Here is a 27749-nt window from a genome sequence, read left to right on the forward strand (position 1 = left end):
ATTTCTCTAAGATGCAGCGTAATGTCTTCTCTTGGAGGTGAGGAATCAGGGATTTGCTTCACAGTGTTCCTGATGAGTCTTGATGAGACCCAGGGTTGGCCTATGCCCTGCCCTGGTCACCTGTACACCAGGCCTAGAAATCCATGAGTTTTCAGAGAGCCTTCACTCAACAGATTGTAAAAGAATTATGAACAGAGATGGCGAGGAGATTAGGACTGTTGTGTCTGGGTTCTTCAGGTGAACTGTGAGAGTCTACAACGGTGCTATTGTCAGGACAAAGCATTTCTTGGCCCAAAATGAAATTGCTGAGATCACTCATTCCTCAATACAGTTATCTTCCACCTTAAATTTTGCTGACTTTACCTGATGCTACCTGGATTAAAAGTTCGATTCCTCGGGGTCTGCTTGATTTTATATTTTTCAACTACAAAAGATAGGGTTTTGTGCAGCTATACACATTAAAAGAGAATGAGAGTCAAGTGCAAAGTGCTGAGTTTAATATGTGAGGCCTGCAGGCATTGAGGAAGCATTTTCACTTTCTGTAGATGGAGCACGGTGGGAAAAGCATAGACCGACCAGATTGGGCATTATTCCATTTTCAAAGAGACCGTCTCTCTTTGTAAACAATACTATACAGGCAGAGTGACCTAAATCCTACATGTAGTATTATTGTAATGCGCCATTGAGATGGAGGGTGAAAAGGGCATGGTCCTGCGCAAAGGGAATGGGTATTATAGTGTCTGGAATCCAGACAGCAGCGCTGCCGAGGCCTCGCGAGGCGAGGACAGGCAGTCTTCAGTCTCCCACTTCTCATGAGCTGCTTTTTCTTCTTAAAACAGACAACTCAGCTATGCCATCCCCCTTTCAATCTGATTTAAAGCAAATAAAATTTCCAGTCAACAAACCCTGTGTTTTCACCTGTTGCTTGTAAAACAGGAGCCTAAACAGCAGTGCCAGACACCACCTGAAAAGAGGCCAAGTGAGAAATGGATTCCCCATCACAAAAGGAGGCCTCCCCAGGTTCCACCATCCCCACGCCCTCTCTCAGCCCTGGAGAGCCAAGCCCGAAGGCTTTCCTTCCTTGCTCCAGATGAAAAAGCCAAGGACATTCCAGAGAGGAGAAGGAAGACACCTAAACCCCTTTATAAGTGCTTCAGCTTCGATGATGTCTGGATGGAAAGGAACCAAAAAGGGAAGCTAGAGAAGGAGACACAGCCAGAGAGAGGAATTCAATTGCAGCACCTCCCAGAGCACCATTTAAAAGTAAGAAACCACCATCCTCCCCATTCTCTGGCATTGTCTTACCTCTCTCTGCTCTGGCTGCTCCTTTCTGCTGTCGCCATATTCCTCTTTTGCACCACATTTTAGACCAGTCTTCTCTGCTTCTCTCTGGGCCTGCTATTCTTTGGTGACTGATTCTACAACACTGAACTCATCGCTACAAGTATTATCTTGAAAGGTTTTTTTAATCCCTGCCCGCTGCTGTGTTGAGCAATAGTTTGTGATTGCATCAGATGGCTCCGCAGGCTGAAGGTAGGGAGAACAAGGAGCAAATCAAAGTTGTCTTGTATCAATGTAAATTAAACTGATGAAATCTCAGTGCCCTGTAGCATTGCTGTATCGCTTTGGAAAGTGACCTATAAATTAGATTCCCTTGTATCTGAGGCCAGCTCTCTTCTTCTGAGGAAAGACTTCTGGCAATTCCTCTGGAAAGTGCTTGAGAGGACGTTGACATTGGAGTTTTAACTATTAGCAATCTCCTCTGCACCATGGGAGACTTTAAGGTCAGAGTTGTGATTGCTTGTGACAAACTTTGTGGCTGCTGTGACTCACACAGCATCTAGTACTGTTGGATCTAGAGCTGAAGTTTCTTCCCTTTGGAGAGAACCATGAATCTGCTTCCAGGAGCCAAATTTAGCTCTTACATATAAAACACCAAGCTTCCGTGAAAAATGGATATGTGGTTGAGGGAAAATTCTATGCAACTCCTGCTGCTAATATGGAAGAAATTTTTGAGCAAGTTTGAAATCAAGTCACAGATTTTCAAGTAAGACCTTTCCGCAGAACTTTCTCTTTCAGTCTGTTGTCTTCATTTGTTTCCCTGTCTCTCTGTTGTGCTTGCTGCCTGTTTCTGGCAAGGTCTGAGGTGGCTGAGGCCTGATCCTACCTGATCTGCTGGTAATGAGGCAGAAACCCTTCAGTAGACAAAGGTGAGCTTGTCTGGGGTGCTTGGGGCAGAGCCTTGTAACCCTCTGCCTGCGAGTGCCTCGTGTCAAAGCCAAGGGACACCCAGGGCACAAAGCCAGGCCAGTCCACGAAAAGGGTTTCTGAGGAACTGAGAGGCTAAAATTTGCACTATTCTGTTTGTTTGCCCTTTCAAAATATAACTGGCTGAGGATTTGATGCGCATTGGTCTTGATTCTGCCACACGTTGTCAATTCTCATGTTAGCGAGGATGCTCAGCCCGGCTGCCAGCTCTGTGTCCAAGCGAATGAACAGTCCTCTTGAGGCCCATGTGCTACCATTAAAAGTAACTGTGGTTACTTTTACAAGGTTTTCCATCTTGTTCCAACTTCTGAAAGAATAATTAGGGAAAGCACATCCCTGGCATACTGGTTTCTGTTTATCACCAAACCTAAATATAACACACTAAAAATATTGCTTACAATTACTTGATATATGTGGGTAGCAATAGAAATCCAAACCATTCTATAGATATGTTGGACAGTACTGAGACCACCAGTAAAACTACTAAAAACAGCTTCTCTTTTGAACATTCCCACCCATTTTCATGCTACTACTTACCTTTAAATTGTGATATGTAATGAATAGCAGCTCCCATTCTTCTCCCATTGAGGTTCTCTCACTTAATATCATACACCTGGTGAGCCATGTAGATTTTTTTTTTAAAATCTTTGTGTATGGTTTAAGAAAGTATAGTGATAAGTTTTGCTGAGAACTCTTGAGATTCAAGGCCTGTTTCCTATATGCCCCTATAGTTGAATCTTGTTTAGCTTTAATAGTTATTGTGTTGTTTCTCTTTCCTATTGTGTTTTATTCTGTCTTTGCAGTGCTCTGTTACTGTAATACTGCTGGCCTAGGCTGCATTTGGAATTAATACAATGTTTTTCTTTATTCATACTCCCAGATGTGGTGGGAGTGCTGGCTCAAGCTGCAGCACTGGGGGCAGTTTTAGAACGGTGCCCGATTCCCTATTTATGAAGAGAAATAAGTTATCACAAAAGAAGCTTTGTAAGACATTTATTGTCTTTTGTGGTTTTGTGACTGAAACTAGGCAACTGTAGGGGGCTTTGGAGCTCTGAAATGGCAAGTCTGATGTCTTCTGACACATGGCTGCCTTGGGTTGTGTGGTTTCAGTTATGACAAATCATATTGCGTTAAGTCAAGATCAAGTCAGTGTGCAAGGTGATGTAATGCTGCAATATTGTGGAAGCAGCTAAATAGGGCAGACTGGGGAGGAGTATAAAGCGTTCTCAGCCTTCAGTGCCCATTTTTGCTGTTATTCTATCACTTGCATGAGTTTATGGAAAGGAGCATAGAAGTAATATCAGACTATTTTGAAGGCTGGCAGTTGTGATTCAGAGGGAAATGGACAAAAGCAGCCTAGAAACTACCTTTAAACTAAAGAATAGCCACTGAAATATCAGTTCTAAGCAACATCAAAAATGGGTCTTTGTTTTGCTCGGGTCCAGTAAGCTGCTGAGCTGCTTTAAATTAGAGCAGTCTGTAAATCCCTAGAGTCAAGATTGACCCAGGTGTCCGTTATAACGAAATGCTACCAATAACAAGCTGAGCATCTTCTGATCTTGTACCGTAAAGTGTTAACATTTAAGTGGTCATGACAAACCTTTGAACACCACTTCCTCTGAAATGGAATAAGAAAAACTCACGTGATAGTGAGTAAATCAATTTTCTTTTGCTGGGCTCTAGACTCTGTCCTTCATGCCATGGAGGGTTTCACAGTGTGAAATGCAGCATAAGTGCCCCAGCTGGAACAAGTCAATGCCTCACATACACATAATGCTGTAATGGTCATGGGCTCTGTTTGGAGAATTAGTTTTGGAGGACGTGCTTTAGTGATATCTTCTAACTGCCTGTTTGCTCGCACCCTTTTCTATTTCAACAAAAAGTTAAAACCTGACTTTTATTCCTGATGCCTCTGCAAGGTACAGTATTAGAGACAAAGATGTGGTTTCTGGGAGCATTTGTCAGAGCACAGTTTCTGCACTGCCAAATTAGAGAGATTCCTAAAAGGAACGTCAGGGGAATATACCCGGAGGGGGCTGGTACAGAAAAAGCTCTGGCTTTTGTTATGAGACAGAAATGAGAGGCAGTGAAAATAGATCTTTAACTTATTGTCCTGGATACCGCTCATAGTCACCTCATGCTACCTCATTGCAAATATGAGAAAATGAAGTTTTGCAATGCGCTAGCATGGTTCTGAGCACTGGGGGCTCCTTGGAGGCACTTTGGAGGGAGGGTTGCTCAAGATGAATCTCCCTCTGCTTTGCACCCAGCAAGCCACAGACACGCAGCAGGGGTAAATGCCTCTCTCGGGGACTGAGCTGTTCAGTGGGGAGCGCTCTGTGTATATGAGCCTAGAAATAATCCCCTTGAACCCATGGAAGAAAGTATAGAAGAGACAGTCTTTACTACACTCTGCTCCTTTTCCTTGTGGGGAGTGAGAAACTCAGCCTACACATTGTTAAGATCTCTGGAAGTGCTTCCTTTCCCTGCCTGGGAAGCACTATATTCCCTAGGATAACGGTCAAATAATGACTGTACCCCAAGTCTCCTCTTAAATTATTCTGGGCAGTAATAAAAATGAAATGGCCCTGAGGCAGCATCCTGCCTCTTAGTCTTAAACGTAACAATAATGTCATCTGTCCCCTTCCCTGTGAATAGCCTGGCCTTTACCGATGGCATTTCAGAGCTGCAGTTCAGCATGTTGCCTGGTTTGCTTGATCTGATTGTCTCTGGAAGAGACTGTGCTGCCACTTGGGCTCTGCTGGAATTTTATAAATTCCAACAGATATAAATAAATGAACAAGTGTTGTTTAGGTTAACCTGTACAGGATTCATGCTGTCACTTGGGAGATATGTGTGCCAAAACACTGGAAGTTCTTTCCTTGTTTCCGGCAGATAAGTTCATGGAAACCAAAGCAGACTGGGCGCAGCCAGCAGCATCCTCGGCCGCTTGGCCAGTGCGTGGCTGTTCGGTGCTCTTGGCTTGCTGTTTCCTTTGGGAAGGATATTTTAGCTAATAGCTGCCTTCTAAAAAGAAAGTCTTAACGGGAGGGTTGCTCAGCTGGACACTTAAAATGGTAGTGGGAAGCAGATTTTGGGATGCAATATGGGCTAGTAGGGAGAGGGAAGGATCCTATGTAAGTTCCTAGGCCTCGGCATCTCAAACTCTTGCTTCAGTGAGAGATGGAAAACAGGCAAAGTAGCAAAAAGGAAGAGGTCGTAGTGTAGTAGGTATGTGTTCAGAATGAGGTGGAACCTGAGGCAGTGTCAGTTATCCTGCAGTTCTTACCACTTTGCAGCTTTTGTTGCCTTCTCAGTACGTTTTTTAACCTCTCTAGCCATAATCATCCATGTGCAAATGTTTACTAACATACTGCTTACATGACTAAGCATCAGCAGTGGAAATAGGTGTTCCATGATGGATGCTCTATTTTGTACTATGGGCTATCCAAGTTTAATGTCTTGCCTTTTTTTCCCCTCTCTTGTTGCAGGCTGAGATGGGTGTACCCATTACTTCTGCCCTTGCCTTTGACGTTCTGCCCCTTAAGCTGCATCCATTTTCCCAGAGCACTCCAACAGGCCTGGACTGTGTTGGCTGGAAGCAGCGTGTTGCTTTTCCTGGTATGTACACACCTCTTGCTTTGAAATGTGTTATGAGAGAATTAACTGCTGGTGCATTCAGCGTGGAAACTGTGTAACAAGCACTCTACCTTATTCCTGTTGCATGCTCTCTCCATATGTGATGGATGTCTGAGTAGAAATCTGCTTTGGAGTCCTTCTGCCATGTGCTTTCTCAGGTTCTAATTTGTTCTGTTCTCACATGAACGAGCAGGATGCTGCTCAGAGGCTCAGGTGCATCGCTCTTCCTACGCGAGTTGGGCCACCCAGGGGCAGCACTGAGGAACTTAGGACTGGGCGGCAAGGGGGACTGGTTTGGATTCCACATAGCTGCAAAGCTCGTCGGTGTCAGAGAGCTCTCTCACACTGACTGGAGGATGATGACCTTTGCAAAGTGTCTAACTGAATTTAAATCTCTGTTTTCTCAGCAAGGGAAGCCTCGTGTTTTGTTTGGGCTTGCTTTGATGTGGTATAGAAGGGCAGGCTGTGTTTTTCACTGCAAGCCTCACAACTAAATTTATTATAGCATTTTAATAATTTGAGAATAAAGTATAGAAACAACTTGTTAACTACTGCAATGGGTAGGAAAAACTCACTAATGGCAATGATGGTGTGCTTGGTGTGGAAATACTGTGTTGTCTTATGAGAACTCTAGTCTGCCCATGATAATGTCACATACATTGTGCTCTTCAATTTGAATTCTGCAGCCAAAACAGACACCCTGCCTTGTGTTTGCTAGTGAAGGCTACAGTAGGCCTGGTTGGCTTCCTCTCAGTTGCTCATTAGGCACTAATGCACCTAAATCAGTCTTTAGGGATAGAAGTACCCTATACTTTAAATAAATTGTCTTAATGGAAAAATTCATAATGTATTTTATGGTATTTTCATGAGGAATATGCATCAAGTATGGTGTCTAATTCACTTCTAATGACTGACATATCTTCAGAATTAAAATGCAGTTCCCACAGATTATTAAATAGTGAGACTTATCTTTGCTAAGTTTTTAAATCTTTCATCTGACACTACTTGCCCAAACACTGCCGGTATCTCTATTATAGTACCTCAGGGTGGGAAAATGGAAAAAGGGGTTATTTAGTGGTTAGGAATCTAGACAGCGAAAGCCACCACAGCTGGGTGCCCAAGCCGCCAGCTTCTTTGCTTCAGAAAGTCTCCCTGTACCATTGAGCAAAAACTACTGAAGCTAATTAAAAGGACATAACCTTGTGTTAATTATTTAAGAGTCTAATGGTCATCATATTCTGCCAAGCAAATGGCTTTGCTTTCTGGCGCTTTGCACCGTGGAGTACCTGGCACATGGATGTGCTCGTGTTTGGAGTCTTGAGGCTTCATCTGAAAATAGGAAGCTACTTGTTGTCATGTCAGGAGCCTTGCCTTGGTCTGTCAGCACAGAGGGCTGTGACTTCTGCCTGTCACAAGCATCTATTTCCCAACACTCAGGACCAGCTGAGTTAAAAAGGCTGCCTAGAAATCCCAAATGGAAACCATTGTTGTCAATGTTGTCTGTGCACCTCTGACACCAACTGAAGTCCCTAAGCAGCACTATTCTAGAGGTAAATTCCCAGTCAGAGCTGATACAAATGTCACGGTAATTCCTAACTGAGGGCATTTAACTGGGAAGTGTGTCTGTGTGTGAATTCTGGGGAGCAAGGAGGAGTGAGTACAGACTGACCAGTTGCCAATGCCCTGAAGTCATCCAGACTTGGGATGTGAAACCTGAATCGCCTGCAAGATTTCACACCGTATTCCTGAGGTGAGTACTGTGAGCGTCTCATACCGTGACCCAAGGCCTCAGCAATTTCTGTGGAACTGCAGCAAAACAAACAAGATGCTGCAGCAAAACCCTTTTTCTGCCACGAAAAAAAAAAAAAAGTATGCTGAATGTGAGGATATGATGAGCAGAGGAAAAGCTGTAACACTTCTACCACGGCCATCTCGGAGTGGTGCTGCTGTGCTTCGCATGAGGGCTGTGGATGTGTGTTCCTCCTGTGGTGTGAGGTAGCTGGGAAGAAAAGCTCAGGAGGTGGAGGCAATACTAGAAGCTGCTGGGTCAGTGTTCGGTTTGGGAATGTCCTTGAGGCAGCAGTAGAGCAGCTGTGTGCCCCCTCTTTGATTCTTGCACAGCTTCACTGCAGCACTTGTTGCTTTTGACAGAGCTGCAGGTTATTTAAAATACATGTAATATAAAAGGATGAATCCATTTAATCTGATTTTAAGCTTCTTAATGATTAAGCTGCAATTACTTGTATTAATCTTTCCAGAACTTTTTATAGTCACCAAGGACACTGGATATAAAAGCACTGTGCAATATATAGCTGTGCCATGCTGAAACTGTAGGTAAAATTGTCACGCCCAAAATCTGCTTATTTTGGTGCAGAGGACCCTTTGGAGGCTGTGGGGATGGGGCTGTTTGAGTCCCCCTCAGTTCTCCAGGTATAAACGACGCTTGCCAAGATCATAGCCCAAGAGCTGTCATTCATGGCCATGTCCTGTTAGCAGAGGACAGGAGCTTAGCTGGGCACAAACCTGCTATTACAGAAGGTGAGAGCGCCTCCATCCCCAACATGACACAAGTGCTAGCAGAAGGACTTGGGTTTTGATGCGATAGCTGTTGTTTTTGTTAACATTGTTTTCCTCCAACCGGTCCTGGTACTCCACTAGTTCCTAGCTAGTACCTAGACCTAGCTAGTTCCTAGAGGCACTAGTTCCTCTGCTACTGTTACACTTGGAGAAATGGGACGGACTCAAACCTCTCATCTCGGATATTCCAACAGGAAGGGTCAGGCTCGCTGATGTTTTTTATCTTGGCAAGACTCCTGTAGGATGTAGATCTGTCGCCTCCTCAGCCCAGGGAGACCACTTGAGAAGCTGTGAGAAGCCAGTAGATGGCTCTAACATCTGTGAAATAAAGAGCAGCTGGATTGGTCCTGGCTTCTCCTTATTCAGGGAAGCTTGAAGGAGTCTTGAGCTTCCTCTAGAGAAGCAAGAGGTTAATCCCCCGGGAGGTTAGCAAAGAAGTGTGTTTTATTAGTTAGTTTAAGGAGGTGTTTCAGCCTCCCCGACATGTTGTAGCAGGTAGCACTAGGGGATACTGAGTGCCTTTCTTCTTTAGTTGTTTGGTTGTGCCCATGGCTTCATTTGTACCTGGCAGTGGGTATTTATCCCATCCTTAACAATGTTCGAATATGCTGAACTAATGTGAAAGACCAGAAACAAGCCCCTTCCTGAAACAGATGCAGGAATGCAGTTCTGTCTCTTGGCAGTCTCTGAAGGTCTTGAGAACCCTTGGACCCAGGACACACCAGGAAAGGGGTGGCAGGCAAATGCTCAAAGTTCTCTGGAAGAGAGCTCCCTAGTGCTTCTCTACTGGAAACTTTTCTGTTCTCTTCCTTGCCCCTGCCCTTGTTACCTTCTCCCAGTTATTTCCCTGATTCTGCTGTCAGAGAATCTGTGAGATATTTGGACAGGGTCGTACCTATGATCCTTAACTTTTCAGGTTTGTCACCATGTCGTAGAGATGTTCTTGACTAATGCAAGGTTAGCTTTTTCTCATACAGCTGTACTAGAATAGCTTTTAAACCTCTGTTATTTAAAAGTAAGCTGAATCTCTTTGGCTATTTTCCCTGTATCTGTCAGATTGAGACAGTGAAAAAACTTTAACATGCCCCTTCTCAGATACCTACAGGAATCACTATGATGCCAGTGTGGATCCTGGCAACCAAGAGGCAGGAATTCACTTTGCCTCGCCTGTCCTGATGGACATGTTGGGAGGACGTGGAAATCTTGCATGAGCAATAGGAATAGGCAAGCCATGTTCTCAAAGTCCACGGTTTTGTAGTTAGCCTGGAAAACTGACAAATGAGTGATTCTGAGTTATCCTCTGCCCTGATTGGTATAGTGGAAAGTATTTTCCAGAGGCAAAGGGACTGTTTGTTTGCTCAACATCATGTGGCCAACTTTCATCCTGTTTTCCCAGCTATAGATGGGCTGCTAAGTTTGCACTTGGCAACAGTTAATGTGAAGATGTTTGACAGCCACTAGAGAAATCTATTCAAGAGGGAAAATATTAGCTTAATAACAGGATTTCATTATGTCTTATAAATATTTAGCAGTCCTGTAGTTCAGCAAAATAACAAGCAGAGCTATTTATTCCATTTTTGTCATTTTTAGTTCTTGAAGGGACATGGGGAAAAAAGTGGCGTCTGAGCCCTTAGAAGTGCATCTCTGTAGCATGAAACATCAATTTTATTGCTGTTAACCCAAAGTAGTACTGAGCATTTAACTGTATAGAAGCTAATCATTTTACTTACTGTACTTTTTCCTCTATTTCTAAAGCAGAGAAAGATTAGACCTGCTATATCACTCTTGATTCTGCTTAATCAGAGCCACAAATGTTTGCTATTGTTGAGGTCTCTACTATGCTCAGCAATGACTCTCTCAACGCTAAAAGCTGGGCCAAGTGATGGCCAAGATCCTGGAAATTTGTCATAGCCAGTTATTTAGAATTATATATATTAGCTACCAAGGTGAAGGATTTAGGTATATAAATACAAGCCTTCCTTGGGGTAAGAAGTTAAAAAGAAGATCCTAGAGAATCCTGAACAACTTGGACAATGCATGTTCAAAGGTAAGAGACTATAGTAGAAGCTGGTAGAGACTAGGAAACCTAGTAGGTGTGTAGGATGAAGGTGTCCAAGACTGAGACGAGCTTTTTGAGTATTGGCTGCTCAGTGAGCTCCCTGATCTATTTGGAGACAGTTGCTGTGACAGCAGCTCGGACATTCCATATCTTCTCTCGACAATCAGTGAATTAAAAAAAAAAAAAAAAGAAAAAGAAAAAAAAAGAAACTGCAAGAGTTGTGTTTGGATGGAGCCACTCTGTGATGAGCTGGGGTTTTAAACTTGACTTTAGGACTGTGGTTTCTGTAGCCTTTGTAGTTTTCTGATGCAATGGAATAAGGCCAGTTTCCATAATAAGTGTCCCTCAGTAGCATCTTCAGCTGGGATCACAGCACTCTTGTCTCTGGCACTGCATAGACATATTTCAGTGGTTGCAAAAAGCATTCAGGCCAGAGAGCAGGCGCGTTAGTAGGGAACAGATGGAGCAACATAAGCAGGTTCGGGGCAGAGGTCGCTGAGGCAAGAGCAGTTGCTACAGAGCCTCTGGTTTGGTGCTCCAGTCGTGGAGATGCAGGTACATGGAGTTTACCTGCTCTCTGTGGAGCAGCGTGGTGGCCGAGGAGCAAGGCCGGGCTGCTGCCCTTTCCCCGGGGGGCTGGGGAGCTGTGTTGTCTCTGCTGTCTGCTCTCACCACCTCTGCGCTGCATCCGCCCAGTAGCTGCACCCAGCTCTTTTTGTTACCTCTTCCTATGAGAGAAACCAGTTTCTCAAACATGGGCTTTCATGCAAGCAGGTGTAAGAGGTCCAGGAAGGACCTGATCCACTCAGAGGAGCGGTTTGAATGCAGTCAAATTGAGGACATAGCTCCATTCCTGCATTGGGGGATGGAGAGGAATGTTTTTTTGGTTTAAGTACCTACATTCAGAAGATAATTGAAGGAAACTTTTGGGTCGAGCAACAGGAGTAGTGTAGGTGTTATGTTTTGTTTGTTTGTTTTGTTTTGTTTTCTCCTATACTGCAAAGTCTCTTCTTATAAAGCCTAACTGAAACAATCAAAATTTTATTAAGCAATGTTGGTGCTTTTTAATAACCTGGAGTGATGGAGGCAGACCATTTTTCTTTTGAGAAATCCTCTGTAAAAGAGAAGTCTTTTTGATGTAAAATATCCCCCTGTTATTGCACAGATAGTGAGGCAAAATCAAAGGGATCTTTCTGTCCGAGGAGGATGTGATGTTTATGTGATAATGTGGCTTTATTTACTTTGGGCAGCATTAACTTGGACAGAAATAGTAAAACAAGTGTTTTCAATTCTTGTGTGAAATTAAACTCCTAGTCTGGGGTTTAAGTGCCTGGACAAACATCTGCTTTGCGAATGGTAGGAACAGCTGAACTTTCCAGCCTGCTGCCGTACTTGTGTCCCAGCTATGGGTGGCTGTCACTATCCCACCTGAGCTGCTTGTCTCCATCAAACCCCTTCCCAGCCCCAGAGCATCCCTTCGGCATGACCTAGACATCCCACGCTGAAGCAACCTGCAGTGCCCACGGCTGGTCTGCTCCAGCAGCCAAGGCGTGAGACGTGGGGAGTGTTTTTGCGTGATGCTTTTACCAGAATTCTCACCTTTTAATCAAAGCACCTTCTCTGGTGACTAGCATACGGAGTTTGCTATATTTTGGGCTATACTACAAGCCATGTGGCTACTAATAAATTATTTTTGGTAGTATTTGATCTTACAGTGACAGATGTCATTGCACTGCAGGGATTTATGCACTTTAGCAAAGTGTCCTTTATCAATAAACGCTTGTGTTGCCTCGGAGCCTTGTTAAACAGCACAACTCTTTCTCAGACAGCCAGCTTTCTTCCACAATTCTTTTTATGGCAGGTAATGAGGCTATAAAAAATTCCAGTTAAAATGTAGTCAGCAATGCTGTTTGGCTTGAGTCTATTAGAAATGATCATACCCTGAAATAGGGACCATCCCAGGTCTGCCGTCTGGGAGGGGATGTTAAATGATTTTTTTTTTTTTTTTCCTGAAGCTCCCAGCTGCAGCCTTCCTGAATCTCAGTCTGTGCTTCTTTGGCTTTTCTGGCTTTCATTTCATTTTGAATTCTTTTTCTGGGGGCTTACAAAAATAGTTTTTTAATAGCGGCAGCCGCAGCCAGTTCTAAACATGATTAGTTTATATGTTAAGTCCTTGCTGAGTTCTCAGGGGAAGCAGATAACACAAGGTCTCTCTCACTTGGGCATTTTTAAAATGCATGAAATTCTACTATTCCCACTTATTTATTTTTAATTTGACATCTCTCCTAAACTAGAAGGAAAGCTCCCAGCCCCACCCTTGCTTTTTTACAGCCTTAATATCAGCTTTAATAAAAATCAGCTGCTAGAAGCTGCAGCCGAGAGCAGTGGAGCTGCCACAGAGGGAGCCTCCTTAGTGGACCCCTATGATGTCAGGATGCATCGAGAGGAGCGGAGAAGAGGATAGGAATCCAGCTCAGTCCTCAGGCAGCAGCAGCAGGTACCAGTGCCCTGCGAGCAGCCTCGGCGTGCTCAGCCCCCTTCCTCCGCCAGCGCGGCAGAGCCCCCGGCTCTCCCTCTCACCTGCCTGCATGAGGACCCAGCAGTGCCCCAGTGAGTCCAGCGGGGCACACAGTGCAGAGAATTGCAGCAGCAGTGGCAGCTCGGGGCTCTCGCCGGGTTCGGATTCGGACAGCAGCGGCGTGGTGTGCGGCGGCGGGGGCATGAGAGGCGTCTTGTCCAGGTACTGGAGCTTAGAGAGTCTGCACTCCGCCACAGGTAAGGAACCTTTGCTGCTGCTTTTGCTCCGTGATATTGCGCTGACCTTGAGAAATCTGATCAAACCTTCTGGAAAGGCTGTATCAATTGGAAGCACTGTCAGAGAAATAACCAAAAGGACCTGTGTGCTTGCTGGCTGTCCCCCCAACAGACTTACCGTAGAAACCAAATGACAGATTCTTAAAATACTTCTTGGATTAGAAAGTAAGAAATGGATTCTTAATGGCTTTCGAAACAGCATTTTTTGACTCCTACCTGATTAAAGCAATCTTTTGTTTTTGGAACAACCTGTCTTATTTCAGCTTAAACATATAGAGCCCATCCCCAGAGCCATCATTTGCCTGTGTGAGTGCTAGTGTGAAGAGCTGGCTGTGCGTGCTGGCTGCTGCTGGAGGATGCCTAGGAGAGCTGCGGGGCAGCAGAAGAGAGGAAAAGGCAGTTCCCCGCGTCGACTGTTCCAAGTTGGATTTCTGTTTTACTGCTTTGATCAATCCTTTGTGCTCCAGAGCTTCTGGAGGAATGTTTACGCAGTGTGAATCTGTTCCAGCTCACCTTGTGTATATTTGTAATTCTAGTTTTTAATCACTTTTGTGCCTTCTTAGGGTTGGGTGTTCAAAGTGCAAGCATGGGAAATGCTTCTCATTCCCAACTGATAGTAGCAAAGGAGGCTGGCATGGATATTAATGGCTAGCAAGCTGCACTCTTCAGCTTCTTGTTGATTGTTGCTGTCTAGAGAGATTTTTAGCAGTTCTGAAACAAATTACCTCCTCTCTTAGCAAATCCAGACAAGTACCTTCAAGGCCACCAGTGACTGCCATTTCTTTAGTAAATATACTTGGTGCTACCAGCTAGAGGAGAGGCTTGGTAGAAATTTTAGTTTTAATTCTAGGTAGTCTGCTTTAGCTGCATATACTGCTAATTAATGGAAGGTGTTATAATATCATCTACTACTGCAGAGTCGGGGTTGTTTAATAAAAATCTCCATTGCTGGTTTGGAGTCCCTTGCTGAAATGTAAATAACGGAACTAGTGTACAGGGAGGTGCTGCAGCAGGGTTGCCAGCCTGACTTCCAGCCCACACACCAGCCCTTGGAGGTGGCCAAGAGCCACAAAACACCAGCTGTGTGTCCTGGGCAGCCCGAGGGCAGGAAAAAAGCTCTGGGTGAGACTGTGCCATTGGCCCTCTGTTTTAAGAAGAGATCTAAACTGCATCCCAGTAGCATCTGTGGCTCACTTTTATAGTGCCCACTACAGCTCCAGTGCTGACATAAAGCAGCCCTGGCACAGGAGCCTCTCCTGCTCAGGAGTCACATACAGGTCAGTAGATGTAGCTTGGTCATCTCTGTCTTAGAGGATTTGTTCTCATCTCGCCTCCTTGAAGATGCTGATGGGATTAATCAGATCATAGAAAGGATGTACCAGTGTAGCAAATGATGTAAGGTTGGTAGCAAGGGAAAACTTTGTAGCTGAGTCTCTCTTCCGATTTTTTAACATACTTTAACTCTCCATGATGTTCTTGTTCCAAAGGCTGAGGAGCCTGGTGGTGTTTGTGGCTGCTGCGTGCGCTTAGCAGAAGTGCCAGACAAGAAGAAATAGAATGGCAAGCAGTATGGAGACAGAGTGAGCAGAGCGAGAAATGAGAACTTCTTTAGAGCAGATGCTAAATAGCTGTTTTGAATGGTTAGATATAATACCTTGCTAAAACAAAAAGGGAGGAGAACAACTGCAATAACAGCCGGCAGTGCCTGCGGAGCAGTGCATGGATTGCAGGAGGTGGCCAGGCAAGGTTTAACCTCACCTGAGCTGGTGAGCAGGGATCTCGGGGATCTTGGCATGCGTCGCACCAGGAGATGGGGGAGAATGATACAAACTGTGTGGGTTTGAAGAAGTGCCCAACAACACACTTAAAAGGCCTGGAAGATGAGTCAGTCTTTGTATTGGCTTTATTAATAAGAGATCCTGCATTTCCAGTGGTGGCCTTGGGGTTGGATAAGTGCCCTTGGGGGATAATTTCTTTTTATTTTTTTTTCCTCTCCCTTCTCTCCCAGTGTAAACATAAACGTGTCTATAGGGATCTTGATACTGAGTCTGTTGCTGTCTTGGACTTCAGAAAGGATTGGAAAGAAGCCAGATTTACGTGATCAAAAGCCAGGAGGAGAGAGTTTTTCAGGACAACTGGAGTGTAGCGGATTGAGTTTGTCCTTTACATTATTTAAAGAGAGCCAAAAACCAGGTTTTTGTGTCTGTACGTTTACACATGTATGTGTTTCAGAGTATGACTTCAGAAAATACAAACTGACATCTATGTCAAAAAAGTAGGTAGTGTTTTCCCAAATTTGTAATTGGGAAAATCTCTTTTCAGTTAAACTTGTTTTGCATTCAGTGGTGAAGTGTGATGCCCTTTATTTTGAAGTCTTTCTTGTATTGATTGAGAGAGGAAGTTAAATTTGATACCAATTAAGAGAAAGGATCCATTGTTAAAGCACAAACTTCTATGCATAGCATTTGGGAAGAAAAAAAAAAGTGCAAAAAGCATGGATCAGATTCACGAGATTAAATGTTCTACTACTATCCAAGTCATTCCATGGCGTTTTTGATCTAAATGCCAATATACATTACATGGTGTGGAGGCCCTTCTCCCTGAGGCTAAACATAATCATGTAACGAGGGAATATGTTGCAGTCCTACCAAACTCTCAGTGTGAGAATGCCAAGGACTTCATAAGCATTAATAGCACTCACAGGGAGGCGTTCCAAGTTTCCTTAGGATAGGAAGAAGAGGTGCGTATCGTTCGGGCATAGTTTAGCTGTTCAGATACCAGTTTTTGCATAATCGAGCAATTTCCAGATGCTCTGGAAGTACTGCTCTGCAGTGGGAAAATCGGCGGGTTGTTCAGCAGGTCTGAATCTGTCCCTAAGTATCCCCAGTTGGACAAAGGACGTGAGGCATCCAAATTAAAGGTCAGTTGTGACAGTGTTCCAGCAAGTGATTCAGTGACACTGTGCACGCCACAGCCCTGGTTTCCTAGGCAAGGTCTTGTATCCCAGCACACTGCTGCTTCCCTGGCTCCTGCTGCCTGCCTCCCATTCATCACTGCTGTACAGTCCTGCTGAAGAACTTGCTTCCTTTAGAAGACTTCCAAATTTGAGCTTGTGGGTGAGTCTCCGCTTTTTCAGCTCCTTTGTGGCTGGTCCAGTCCAGACCTCATGAATAGTTTTGTTTATTCTCTTTTGCAAGTCAGGAAGAACTGAAAGAGCACAGAAAGATCGGGACAAAGTGGGAATTGCTGCTTTGGCATTAGGGGTTCCTGTACTTTTCCAAAAAGATGTTCTAGGCTTTTGTGTGCATGAAGCAATTTACTTGCACAGATTTTATTCTTAGGAAAAAAAAAAAAAAAGCCAGCTCTGGAATATTACTTTGGATATTTTCAACTCATTTCATTACTGTGGGTGATGGGGGGAGCCAGCAACAGAGCTGAAGCGGAAGATTTGCATCTTTCTTACTTGGTCTGAGAGATTTTCTTCAGAGCTCTCCCAGCCCCTGACCTCCTTCGGTGCTGATGTCTGCAGCTGTGTTCATGGACTGCACTGCATAATTTCATTGACCCTTCCCTCTCCAGGGTTGCATAGTCAGCAGGAGTTAAAGAGGTCACCCACCAGGAGATTGATGGAAGGTTCAAAGCGTTTCAGAGCACTTCCAAAGACAAGAAAAATGAATGCCTCAAAGCGTACGATGGAGCATGTTGATGTTGTGGTTCACTCCTGCCTTGGAAAACTGTCAGGTTTCAGTTGGATTTGACTGCAGTGCTTCATGTGCCCTACATAGATGTCTTTTTTTTTTTTTTTTTTTTCTTATTTTCTCCTTGTTTCCTGCCAAATTAACTCCTGCTCATTTTATTAACAATTAATCAATGGTTAAATAAATAAATCAAGCCGGGCTAAAAAAACTTTTCTCTTTCCTCTCCCTAAGAACTCATTTGTAATAGTGACGGTTATGGTAGGTAAAACTTGAGGGAAATTCTGAGCTTTTGGGCCAGAAACACAAGATTAATATCTCTTGGCTAAACTAATCAGCAGATAGAAAGATGAAGATTTATTGTTTGAAAATATTTCTTCCCAACAGTGTTGAGTGTTGCTGAACTGCAACTTGGCATCAAAGTCCGTAGGGAGGGCATCTGTGTTGCTATGGTTTGAGTTCATTGCAGTGAATGCAGCCTCAGTAAATACAAAGTATGTGTAAACTTGACTACCTGACGTATTTGGAGCACTTACAGAAATGTGTATTCAGCACAGAATACTCAAGTCTCGTGCTTTTTCATAAAAAGGAATAGAAAGCAGTTTTACTGAAGGTAGAAGCATTATTAGACTTTTCTGTGCCTCTGTGTACAACAAACCAATTTCTTCAGCTATATTGTAAGTTTGTATTATATTGGGTGGCTTTTTAGGGAGCGTGGCCTGCAGCAATTCCCCAGGGGAAGCCCTGTGCACATTCCCCACCTTCTCTTCTTTGTTGTTGTTGCTTTCAAAATAAGCAGATAGTCTCATGAAGACCATCTGGATCATGAGTAACATGACATCTTCTAAATCTGTATCTCCTCCAAGGTCCGTTTAGGTAAGCTGTAAGACTGGCCCTTTCTCTCAGGTGTGCTGTGCTTCAGCTGCTGTTTTCCCAGGTGCAAGTGCAAGAGCCTTAAGCCACCTGATAGGCAGTGCCCAATATCCCTGCTCTGTGGGGGAACTTGGGTGCTACAAACTGGAAGGGTGAGGAAGGTCAAACCATGACATGTGTTTGATCCCTCTCATGCCTTTGGGTAGATGGGCAGAAGGAAAAAGCAACTTTTCCATGTGTCTGTGGGTAACAAAAGCAGAGAAGAAATGGGTTATAAGCTCTGCTGGCAAATAGTGAATGTGCCCAGTGGCCATGAAGAAGGTGTTGAGTTGTCAGCTACATATGCTGAAGCTTCTGCTTAACAGATAAACAAGTATTTTTATTTTGCTGTATGGATATACTCTTTAGCTTACTGAACTTGTCTGCCGCTAAGCTTATGGTCCATTAAGGTTTGGTGCTCCAGTCCATCTGAAATCTAATTATGATAATTGTGTTTGAAGGATTGGAGAAATACAGCCTTCTTCTGAGGGTTAGTGATTATTTCTTTAGCTAAAATCCTTAGCTAGATTAGCTAGAATCATCTCCAGATCTTTCACAGTCTGAGGCCTGTTAAACCAGCTAGCTCATTCAGTAGCTCGTCTCGAAGCAGCCAGGCGAGGCACACGGGACTGCACGTGGACTGCTGTCCTGAGCAAGCCACAAAGGCAGCTGGCTCTGAGCACGCGTCCTGCCTGCCCTCGGTAGCTGTGCTACCTGGGCAAAGCTGCTGAGAAAAGGGCAGCGTGTGCCCAGGGAAACAGGGCATGAACTTGGGCACAGGCTGGCGTGGCTGCAGCTTGCTCCTAGTTAAATGCATTGTGTCTGTTGTGTGAACATGTAAGTGTTGGCGACTATCAGTGCAGATATGCCTGAGGGCATTTTTGCCTATGCCCCTATAGAGCTTTGCTGTTAGGTTTGATCCCTCCTAATGAAGGAGCAGAAGATTCCCTGGAGTACAGTTTTGGTTCACAGGAGCTCAAATAACATTGATGACTGAAATGCAGTGGCTTCACCAGCCATTTGCAAGTAGTGCTGTAGCCCAAGGAGCCCTTGTGCAAGCTCTGGGGCATCAGCCCTGCACACCAGCAGGTTTCTGCGTTCTGCAGAAAGCAGTATGTGTTACTTGGAAACTGCAGTTTGTTAGATTGCTCCAAGAGGTAAAGGAAAAGTAGGAATGGGACAGGTGCACTCGCTGGAAATGGCTCCCTGCTCTTTGAATGATCACTGAGGTTTTTCCTTGCAAGAAAACTTCCTGTAGAAGAATAAAGTCATGGACAAGTACAGATGGAGAAAAGCTTGTCTATACATAATTATTTCTTCCTTTTCAGAAGGTAAGTGTGTGAGAAGAGAAGGTTTACTTGTAATACTAAGACTCACCATACTGTCAATCAGCCTAATGTGCTGAACAGGGTGCCCCAAGAGCTCCTGGAGCTGCTTCTGTTGTGACTGTGCAGCGGAAGGGCTGCAGGGACACTCACGTGAGGCTGCATGGAGTCCAGCTCTGCCCAGAGCTGTGCACTAAAGTGGTCAATTTGGAGTTCATCTTAAAAACAAAACCAAAAAAATCCACACCAAAACTCTGCGGAGTGTTCATTACATTTTCCACTCTAATGGATTTGGTGTAGAAAACTACAGCAGGATGCTGAAGGTAGGAGTGTGCTCCGAGAGCAAGGTTAAGGTACACCTTGCTCCGGGCCTGGGTTCTAGTCCTGCAGCAGAGACAACTATTAACGTAGTTCATGTGTAGATTTTGCTGTATAAATACATTCGAAATATCTCAGTTTGTGAAGATGTGAAGACCTGGAAAAAGAGAGTATGTGAGTTCTACAGCTTTTTGTTCAAAGCAGTGAGGTGTTTCCCTGTTGGCTCTCTTCTGCGGACTCAGAGCCTCCTCCCCTTGCAGACCCTCTGTGGAGCTGCATGTCACCTTGAGGTCACACATGTATATGCTGGTCAAGGCCAAAACCCACCCTACATGCCTGAAAGAAGCTTTGACAATAAACCTTTTAAGAGAGATTATTATGAGCACACAGCATTACTAATACCCTGAAAACAGTGGATTTGTAACAATCCTGAATGTGGCTTTCTTACCAGTTAAAAACCAAAATAAATTACAATATGCAGAAGCCATCTGTACTGGAACTTGGTGACTGGGATCCATCAGCTCTTTTGGAGAGAGTATGAAAATGCTGTTTCTGGGCCCTGTTCCGAGCTTCACCACAATCTTTATGCCATTGAAAATCCAGGGAAACCCTGCAGGTTTGCTCAGCCTTCCTCCTGCATGCTTATGGTCCTAGTTGATGGTATAAAGCTGTGTTCATGCTGCTCTTCCTGTCTCAACTTGGTGTGTTCTCAGGGCAGCTGTGACTCCAGACCGAGGTGGGTGGTGGTGGGCAGGACGGTCTGTGCATCTTACCCAGCTTATCCAGTCAATGCACCAGTGGTCATCTGTGCTAGGTGGTTATTCTGATCTGGAGTGTCTATCTTTCTGATGGAAAAACAATACATTTCTGAGGATAAAATGAAGAAATGTCACAATTTCTTAGGCCTGTTGTGAAACTTTCCACTGTCACTTTATTCAGTGGGTTTTAAACTATTGAGCATGGCCATTTTAAACAGTTATTTATGACGCATGTTAGTCCTTCTTGTTGTCTCTGGAATGAAGAATGGCAGTGAGTGAGAGCACTGCTGAGCCAGATCTCAGAGCGTGCATGGCCAAAAGCAAATTGTCCTGAATAAACATGAGGCTGCAGCCTGGCACCCTACTAGCCGTTCAGACGCTGCCTCTCCTTCTCTTGGTGTTAGTGTTTCAGAAGGACATCTTACTTGCATAGATTTTTCCACTGGCAATAAAAACGAAAATCTGGATGACTTCTACATGGGACTTCAGTGTCTGTAGAGGGGAAAAGGAAGATCATTCTGCCTACTTGTTATAGAACTTGTCAGCTCTTCTTATGCTATACACTTCTGGGAGGGTGTTCGCTGATCCTCAGTGGCACCAGTGCTTTAATTTTGCAAATGAAAGCAACTTGATTTGTCTAGCTTGCTGAGCAAAGAAGGAGCAGTTCAGCAGATTCCTTGTGGGTCTTGGCTGACTTACCTGGTACAGACTATGCAGATAAACTTGTTCCATTTGGTTCCCAGCCTTTGCATCTGATAAAGTTTTTCATGGGCACTTCAAATCTTGTGGCATGCAGGTTTGCTCTCCTGTGTGGTGTTGATTCTTGGCACCTTCCTGATCAGGTGGCAATTCCTCTTTTCTCCTGCTCTTCAGACTGTATTTGGCAAAGAGGCTGACTGATCTGATTAGTATTGGCTGTCTTTAATCGCACTCTTGTTAGCAGAATCCTGGAGATCTGAAGCATCCTCTGCTGTGGGCTGCTTCTGGAAACTTTACCTCCTGTAGAAAGTTTCTGTTTAGCTTGAGAGCTTCTAGGCCAGAGTCCATTTGTGTGGGAGTTGCAGGGTGCAGTTGTTTGGGGTTTTGTTTTTTGCTTGTTTGCTTTTGAATTTCTTTTTTCCATAAAATCACAAGATGGATGAAGTTGCTGAGTCTCTGGACATCTAGTGCCATCTCTCTATTTGAAACACAGTCAACTAGAGCAGCTTGCTTTGGTTCATGCTCTGTTGAGATTTGAATGCCTCCAAGGATGGAGAATCTGGAGCTTGTCTGGGCAATACTTTTCAGGGTTTGACCATCCTCGCTTCACAAAGCGTTTCTTATGTTTAAACAGAACTTCTTGTATTTTAGTTTATGTCTTTAACTCTTGTCCTTTCCCTGTCTTTTTCACTCTTCCCATCAGATATTTATAAACACAAAAAGATGCCCCTAAGCCTTCTCTTCCCAGACTGAAAAAATCCCAGCTCTGTCAGCCTCTCCTCTTTGATCTTGTGCTGCAGTCCCTCGGACATCATTGTGGCCCTTTGCTGAGCCTGCTGTCGTGTGTCCCTATTTCCCTTGCGGGCTCGTTTGTGTTGATTGCCAATTGACTCCTGGCTGACTTGAAAGTGCTGGTTTGAGTCCCAACCACCACGGTGACCATCTTGCTTGTGGACAGCTGCAAGCGGTGTCACAGCTGCGGCTTTCTCTGGGAGGTGCCTGCGGAGGAGGTGGTGGTTTGGTTTGGTGGCTTTTGTTGCACACCTCGGTACCGCAGCTGAGCGGTGGTCTTGGGCATGTGCTGGGCCAGGCTTGGTGGGTATTTGAAGGGGATCCAGTTCCACAGTTTATGCAAGCGTGAAGACCTGTCTGAAGTAGCTCTAGAAGGCTGCATGCTGAAGCTGTGTGCTCTTAGCTAACCAGCTCAAGTCTTGTATGCGGTGCTGTGCACACTGAAACCCACTGAGCCCCTCTCTTTATAGCACTCAGTAAGTAAGAAGTTGTGGCATAGAGGGGACCTCCTATGTCCAACACAGCAGTTTGCTGTTTCCCTGCTGCAGTACTCTACTTATTAACCCACCAACTGAGGTTAGAGGCCAGTGCGCTTGTCAAGTGAGTGCCTGTTCCTAAGCTCTACGATAACCAGTGTGAACAACACAGCATCCCACACAGCCTTGGTGAGCAGAGGAGGCATACACACTCAGTCTGATGCACAATTTAAAGCCTTACCAAGTGAGCATTTAAATAGGACTTTTTCAAACCCTTGATTTTTGGGAAGTTCTCTGGAGAGCTTTTAGAAGTCGATTTGATGGCTGGGTAAAAGGCTTTATCATAAACAGTGGTTATACTCGCTCTCCCCATGTCAGACAGGCACATTTGCTTTTTTTCCTGCCCTGCTTTTCTTTCCTGCAAAGCCCAAGTACAAGGGGCAAATTTGTGTGGGTTGCTAAGCACTGTTTGTAAGATAATCAAATGCAAAACAGAGCTGGGCCACAGACCAAATGCATAGCTCTAAGAGCCCTACAAAGGCCATAGTTAGTGCTCTGCCTCTGGTTTAGGTTGGAATTTCCTGCTTCTGTGCTGGGGTCTCAGAGCCACGTGATCACAGCTGTGGTAGCGGATTGTTAAACAGTAGCTGTAGGTACCCGTTCAAAAAGTTGTATCAATCATTTTTAAAAGCCCAGTCAATTCATGCATTGGGGCTTTAGTTGTGTCAGAGTGGTATTTATTGTGTAGGTGCCTCCAGTGCGGCATGAAAAGTCCTCCTGTTCTGTCTTGCAACATGAAGGACATGGCAGCAGCTGGTGAGGGGCTCCTCAGGTCCAGCCCTGCACTTAGCTGGGGTTTCTTCAACGGGTGGCCCTGTTCTCAGTGCTCCGCAAGAAGCTGTGCCCTCACGTGGTTTGAGATGGAGAACGCTGGCATGTCCTTGCTCAAGAAGTCACTTGTCCTCAGTTGTCTATTCTTTGTTTCTGCTAGAGTGTGCTGCACTCAGAGCAGAGCTGCTGAAATGCAACAAGTGTGTAAGTCTCAATTAGTTTAAAGTCTCCTTCTTGGATGGTTCACATCCTGGTGAAGTTACAGTGAATCTGCTGTTCTGTCTGCCCTGCAGCAGAGGTTGGGTAACCACTGGCAGAAGTGAGGTGATGCACAACGAAGAGCACTAGCATCTCAAAGGGCCACTGTCAACTCTGAGAAGAGTTTTTCCATGTTTGCTTGGAAGGAGCTGAGTCCAAATGTAATGCAGCAGAAAGCCCCCTCCAGCCATGCATCTCCTTTCTCTGCTTGACTAGGAGAAATGTCTATATTTGGCACATTCTAGGCTGTTGTCATGGAAATGATTGTATTGACACACACAGCAGAGCAACTTTGTGCTGTGCAGAAGGATCAGAAGGATGATGAGGGAGAAAGGAGGAAGCCTGTTCTGAGCACTCAGAATATTCATTCTTCAGCTTCTCAGCTCCAACTGGAAATCACAAAGCTGTTGGATTAGTTGTTATGGACTAGTGATGCTGGGGGTGGGGAGAAGTAAAGAGATACCCAACATTTTAAATTTAACGCACAACATTACTGGGGAAGACAGGACCCGCAGTTAACAGCAGATACCTCCTTGCAACTCATATGTTACTGATCAGCACCAATGCAGAGCAGTAACACATCTGCTCAGTCCTTTTGACTGCGTCTTTGCAGTTGTAGGTGAGATCCTGCATGCTCTTGCAACGGCCGTGCTATGGAGGAAGGACCCCGTTGTCCTTTGTTCTCTCCATTTGAACATTGCAATCAGAAGCTTCTGGGTCTACTGTCAAATATTACTCCTTCCCATGTGTTAAGAGGGAAATGTCTAAAGATTTAAGGAAAGTGAATTAGTATATCGTAATAATCCTGACAGGCGGATTTCTTGCCTAGTGTGCTTTCTGCTGCTCCCTGGTCACCCTGCGCTCCTCCAAGACAGGCGGTCAGCTGTGAGAGAGGAAGGGATACGAGAACGTTGGATCTGTTTGCTTCACATCAGGATATTTTCACAGCTTGTTGATACAAGGAACTTCTCAGCTTCATGCCAAGAAGGAGAATCAGAAGATAAGAGACTTCAGAAGCAGCTAGAGAAGCTGTATCCTGTGCCTGAGAGCTGAGCTCTGCAGGGGTCTTTCCTCTAGCCTGGCTCATGGGAGGAGCTCCTCTCCGTTCCCGTGCACCACCAGGCCACTGGGAGCGGCTTCTCCTACTGTGTATTTCCAATCACGTGTTCATTTTTCTTCTCTTAAATCCATCATATGCCAAGTCCAAACTCCACAAATCCTTGTCAGCCTGCAGCCTTCTCAGTGTCTGTATAAGGCATCTTGCCTTACCCCCCTGGCCACTGCACCTCAGCTGTACTTCAGCTACCTGGCAGTGCTCTAACAGATTTCACCTTTCCAGATTTCAGCAGTGGTTATTCCTTAATGAAGCTCCAGCAAGGGGAATTTCTGCAGTCTCATACATGAACAATACATCATAATTAGAGGAGAATAAGGTATCTGTAATTAAAATTCCCCTGAATTTGAGTTTTCAAGTTAATTATTTTTGCTTCCTACCCAAGTGTAATGAGCATATTGGATTTGAAAATATAAACAAACCAAATTGTTTCTTCAATTCATTGTTTTGCATGAGGTTTTGATACAAACAATCTATTTCCTGCCATAGTCACTTTTTGTGTGTGCGTGTATGCATTTTTCATGAAGAGAAACATATATATATATTCTAAGATGTTTCTTCTGCTTTTGCAAATTCCAAACTCCAGTATAAAACTGGTCTAGTCTCTGGGAAAGCTCCTGCTTTGTTTGGGTTGCTCTAGTCCTATCACAAACTGGTCGTGGGTTAGAGTTACAGAATCTGCTAATGTTGGTGTTCAGAACAGTAGTGCCAACTGCAGTCTAGAACTCCCTCTTTATCTTTGGTAAAGACAAACGGTGCAGAGTGTTCTCTGAACTTGGGCTATAGTTGACCAGGTTTCATTTCACTAGCTATGACAACACTCTCACCATATAATCCAGGGTGTATTAGGTAAAGTGAGGTTTAATTTCTGGCCCATCCTGGGAAGGTAGTTCTGTTTCATAGAGATAGCATGTGTATATTGCTGCCTGTGGCACAGCTGATGGGCTTTGCACGACCTTTGTTCACAGGATGTGGTTATAGTTCAATAATGGAATGAACAAACATGAAATGATGTCTAATGAGAGTGGGTTCCCATGCTGGAAATCAGGCAAGACCATAAGAAGAAATATTCTTCTGTATTTTTATACAAGTATTCCACTGTTTCCAGAGCCATTGCCTGCTTTTGCTCCACCTCACTACCTGCTATTTGCAAGAGCTGCTCCTTTGTGAGTCCTGCAGTGGCAAAGCCGTTGTGCTAAGTGTACCCGCTGCATTGGCAGCTCAGGAGAATAGATGAAAAATAATTGGAATTGGGTATACATTTTTTTGGAGCTGTGCTCTGGCCTTGTTATAAAATGGAGGTAGTTTGCAAACTGACATTTTATAAAATACAACAAAAGTATGGAGGTGTGGTTAGCTCTTATCTGGCTTCTTTCAGCAGAAGCAGATAGAAATCTCTCCTGACGCAGCAGTGGAAAACTCGATATAATGCAGAAGCAGAAAATAGCGAATGCAAAAACATCCTACTCCTATTGTAGGATGCCAGCTTGGCTGTTTCAGAGTCCAGCTCCGTTATTTAGCAGTGTGAGGCATTTGACATGTAACTGGGCTAACTAGCTTACATGTTGTGCCTCTGATCAGTTCAGACAGCCCTCTGGCAGCCGGTGGGTCCAGTCTGCTGTGTGTGTCTAGCGGCTGCAGTTGCAGTAGGCATCTTGTGAGAGTTTTCAAAAACCCTTCCAGCAGCCAGAATCTAAGGGCTGGGAGTCCTGCTCAGAAGGAGCAGTATAAAAATGGATGTGCGTATGGAACGAGTTATGCCTAAAACATCTTGTTGTTGTTTTCCTGGCTTCTGAGTCCCTTGTTGATACCAGCTGTGACTTCCTGGGTATCATTGAGGGAATGGGATTTGGTGACTAATTAGACACTTCCCCCTGAGAAGTTAAATGCACAGCAGAAAGTCGCCAAAATCCCGAAGCTGAGTTTCTTGGGAGATTCTGTTGTTAGAATGTCATCTTTGATGTTTTCAGAAAGGTGACTACTTAGCTTTTTGTAAAATAAACTGCCCTCAATCTCTAGCAGTGTGGTGTTTTTCCAATGTGGTGTTTTTTCAAATGCTATCCAGAGAGTCTGCTTCCCCACTTGTGCTCCTCACTTTTCTGCTTGGCACTGTGCCTGCCGTGGATCAGTTAAGGATATGTGAGAAGAGACCCTTGAGCGCTGTGAAAGCTGTGACGTGGAGATATGCCCTCTCCATTCTTCATCAACCCAGGGATTTCTCTCTTCTACCTAACCACCATCTTCCGGTGTAGGCACGTTTAAGGATGATCCTGGGATAAAGCTATAACGTTGCTGTAGAAGTGTGAATTGATGTTCCTTTCTTAGGGTGCCCTGACCTTCCAGCAGCACAGAAACCAAGGTTTGATCCTCTACTGTCAAATGTGCACAACTCTTCAGTTACAGTTGAAGTATCAAAGGGCAAAATTCCAATACTGTATTGCTAGCCAACTTCAATTAGCCTTACTTTTCCATTAGTAAATCTTAATATGCCTAAAGTTAAACTTGAGGCTTTTCACTGAGTTTTATTCTGCTTGTCTTGCTGTGAGCCGAAATCAGCTCCAGCAAGAAGGGGGAGTATGTGTGCTGATGCCAGTGGGAACCTGCCAGAGAGAGACTTAAAGAGTTTCTTAACAGTTACTTAATACAAAGTGACATGGAAAATTAAAAGCTAATTTGCCTGAGAAGTTAGCTCTGACTCACTAAACCTTGTTCTGCTCTTAAAATTGTGCCTAAAGTAGTGTTTTTCCCATCAAGTATCCTGTTCTCGTTCCCGAACTCTCCTGCTCTGGAAGGTCATTCTGCAACTAGCTCTTCTGGCTGACTAGTTTCCTCAGCTACAGAAGCAAGGACAGCTTATGTGTAAGCAGCGCCTGTGATACATGAGCTAAAGTTGAGGTTTATGGTCTAGTCATTTTCACTTTCTTTTCCATGTAGTGAAATTCTGTCCAGAACTACACATACCGGTCTTTAACATCCCATTTAATCTGTAATTTTAATGGCTTTGCTCTTGTACAGTTTGAAAGCCACATGAAGTAAAATCTATTAAGTTGTTTGTCGTATGGATCTCCTAATAGTGGTCTTTAAGAAAATGCATTTGAAATGGACAACTTGCTCAGGGAATGAGGAACTGGGGTCACTTATCAGAAGTGAGCGAGCTCCATTTGAGGGCCCAGATGGGAGACTTTCTGTGGCGTCAACAGGAAGTAACACTGCT

General features: G+C 44.4%; 1 protein-coding gene across 1 annotated transcript in view; it reads left to right on the forward strand.

Annotated features, from left to right (window-relative positions):
* Nucleotides 1-27749, forward strand: part of ARHGEF4 (Rho guanine nucleotide exchange factor 4) — a 96836-nt gene that overhangs the window by 3287 nt on the left and 65800 nt on the right. Inside the window, exons 2-3 of the mRNA XM_026036349.1 lie at nucleotides 937-1263; nucleotides 5760-5889. Of these exons, the coding sequence (XP_025892134.1) occupies nucleotides 937-1263; nucleotides 5760-5889 (457 nt within the window). The remainder of the gene's footprint in view (nucleotides 1-936; nucleotides 1264-5759; nucleotides 5890-27749) is intronic.

The sequence above is a fragment of the Nothoprocta perdicaria genome, unplaced genomic scaffold (genome assembly GCF_003342845.1).
Source record: "Nothoprocta perdicaria isolate Ctin4 unplaced genomic scaffold, notPer1 scaffold_177, whole genome shotgun sequence".
In the NCBI taxonomy this organism is placed as follows: domain Eukaryota; kingdom Metazoa; phylum Chordata; class Aves; order Tinamiformes; family Tinamidae; genus Nothoprocta; species Nothoprocta perdicaria.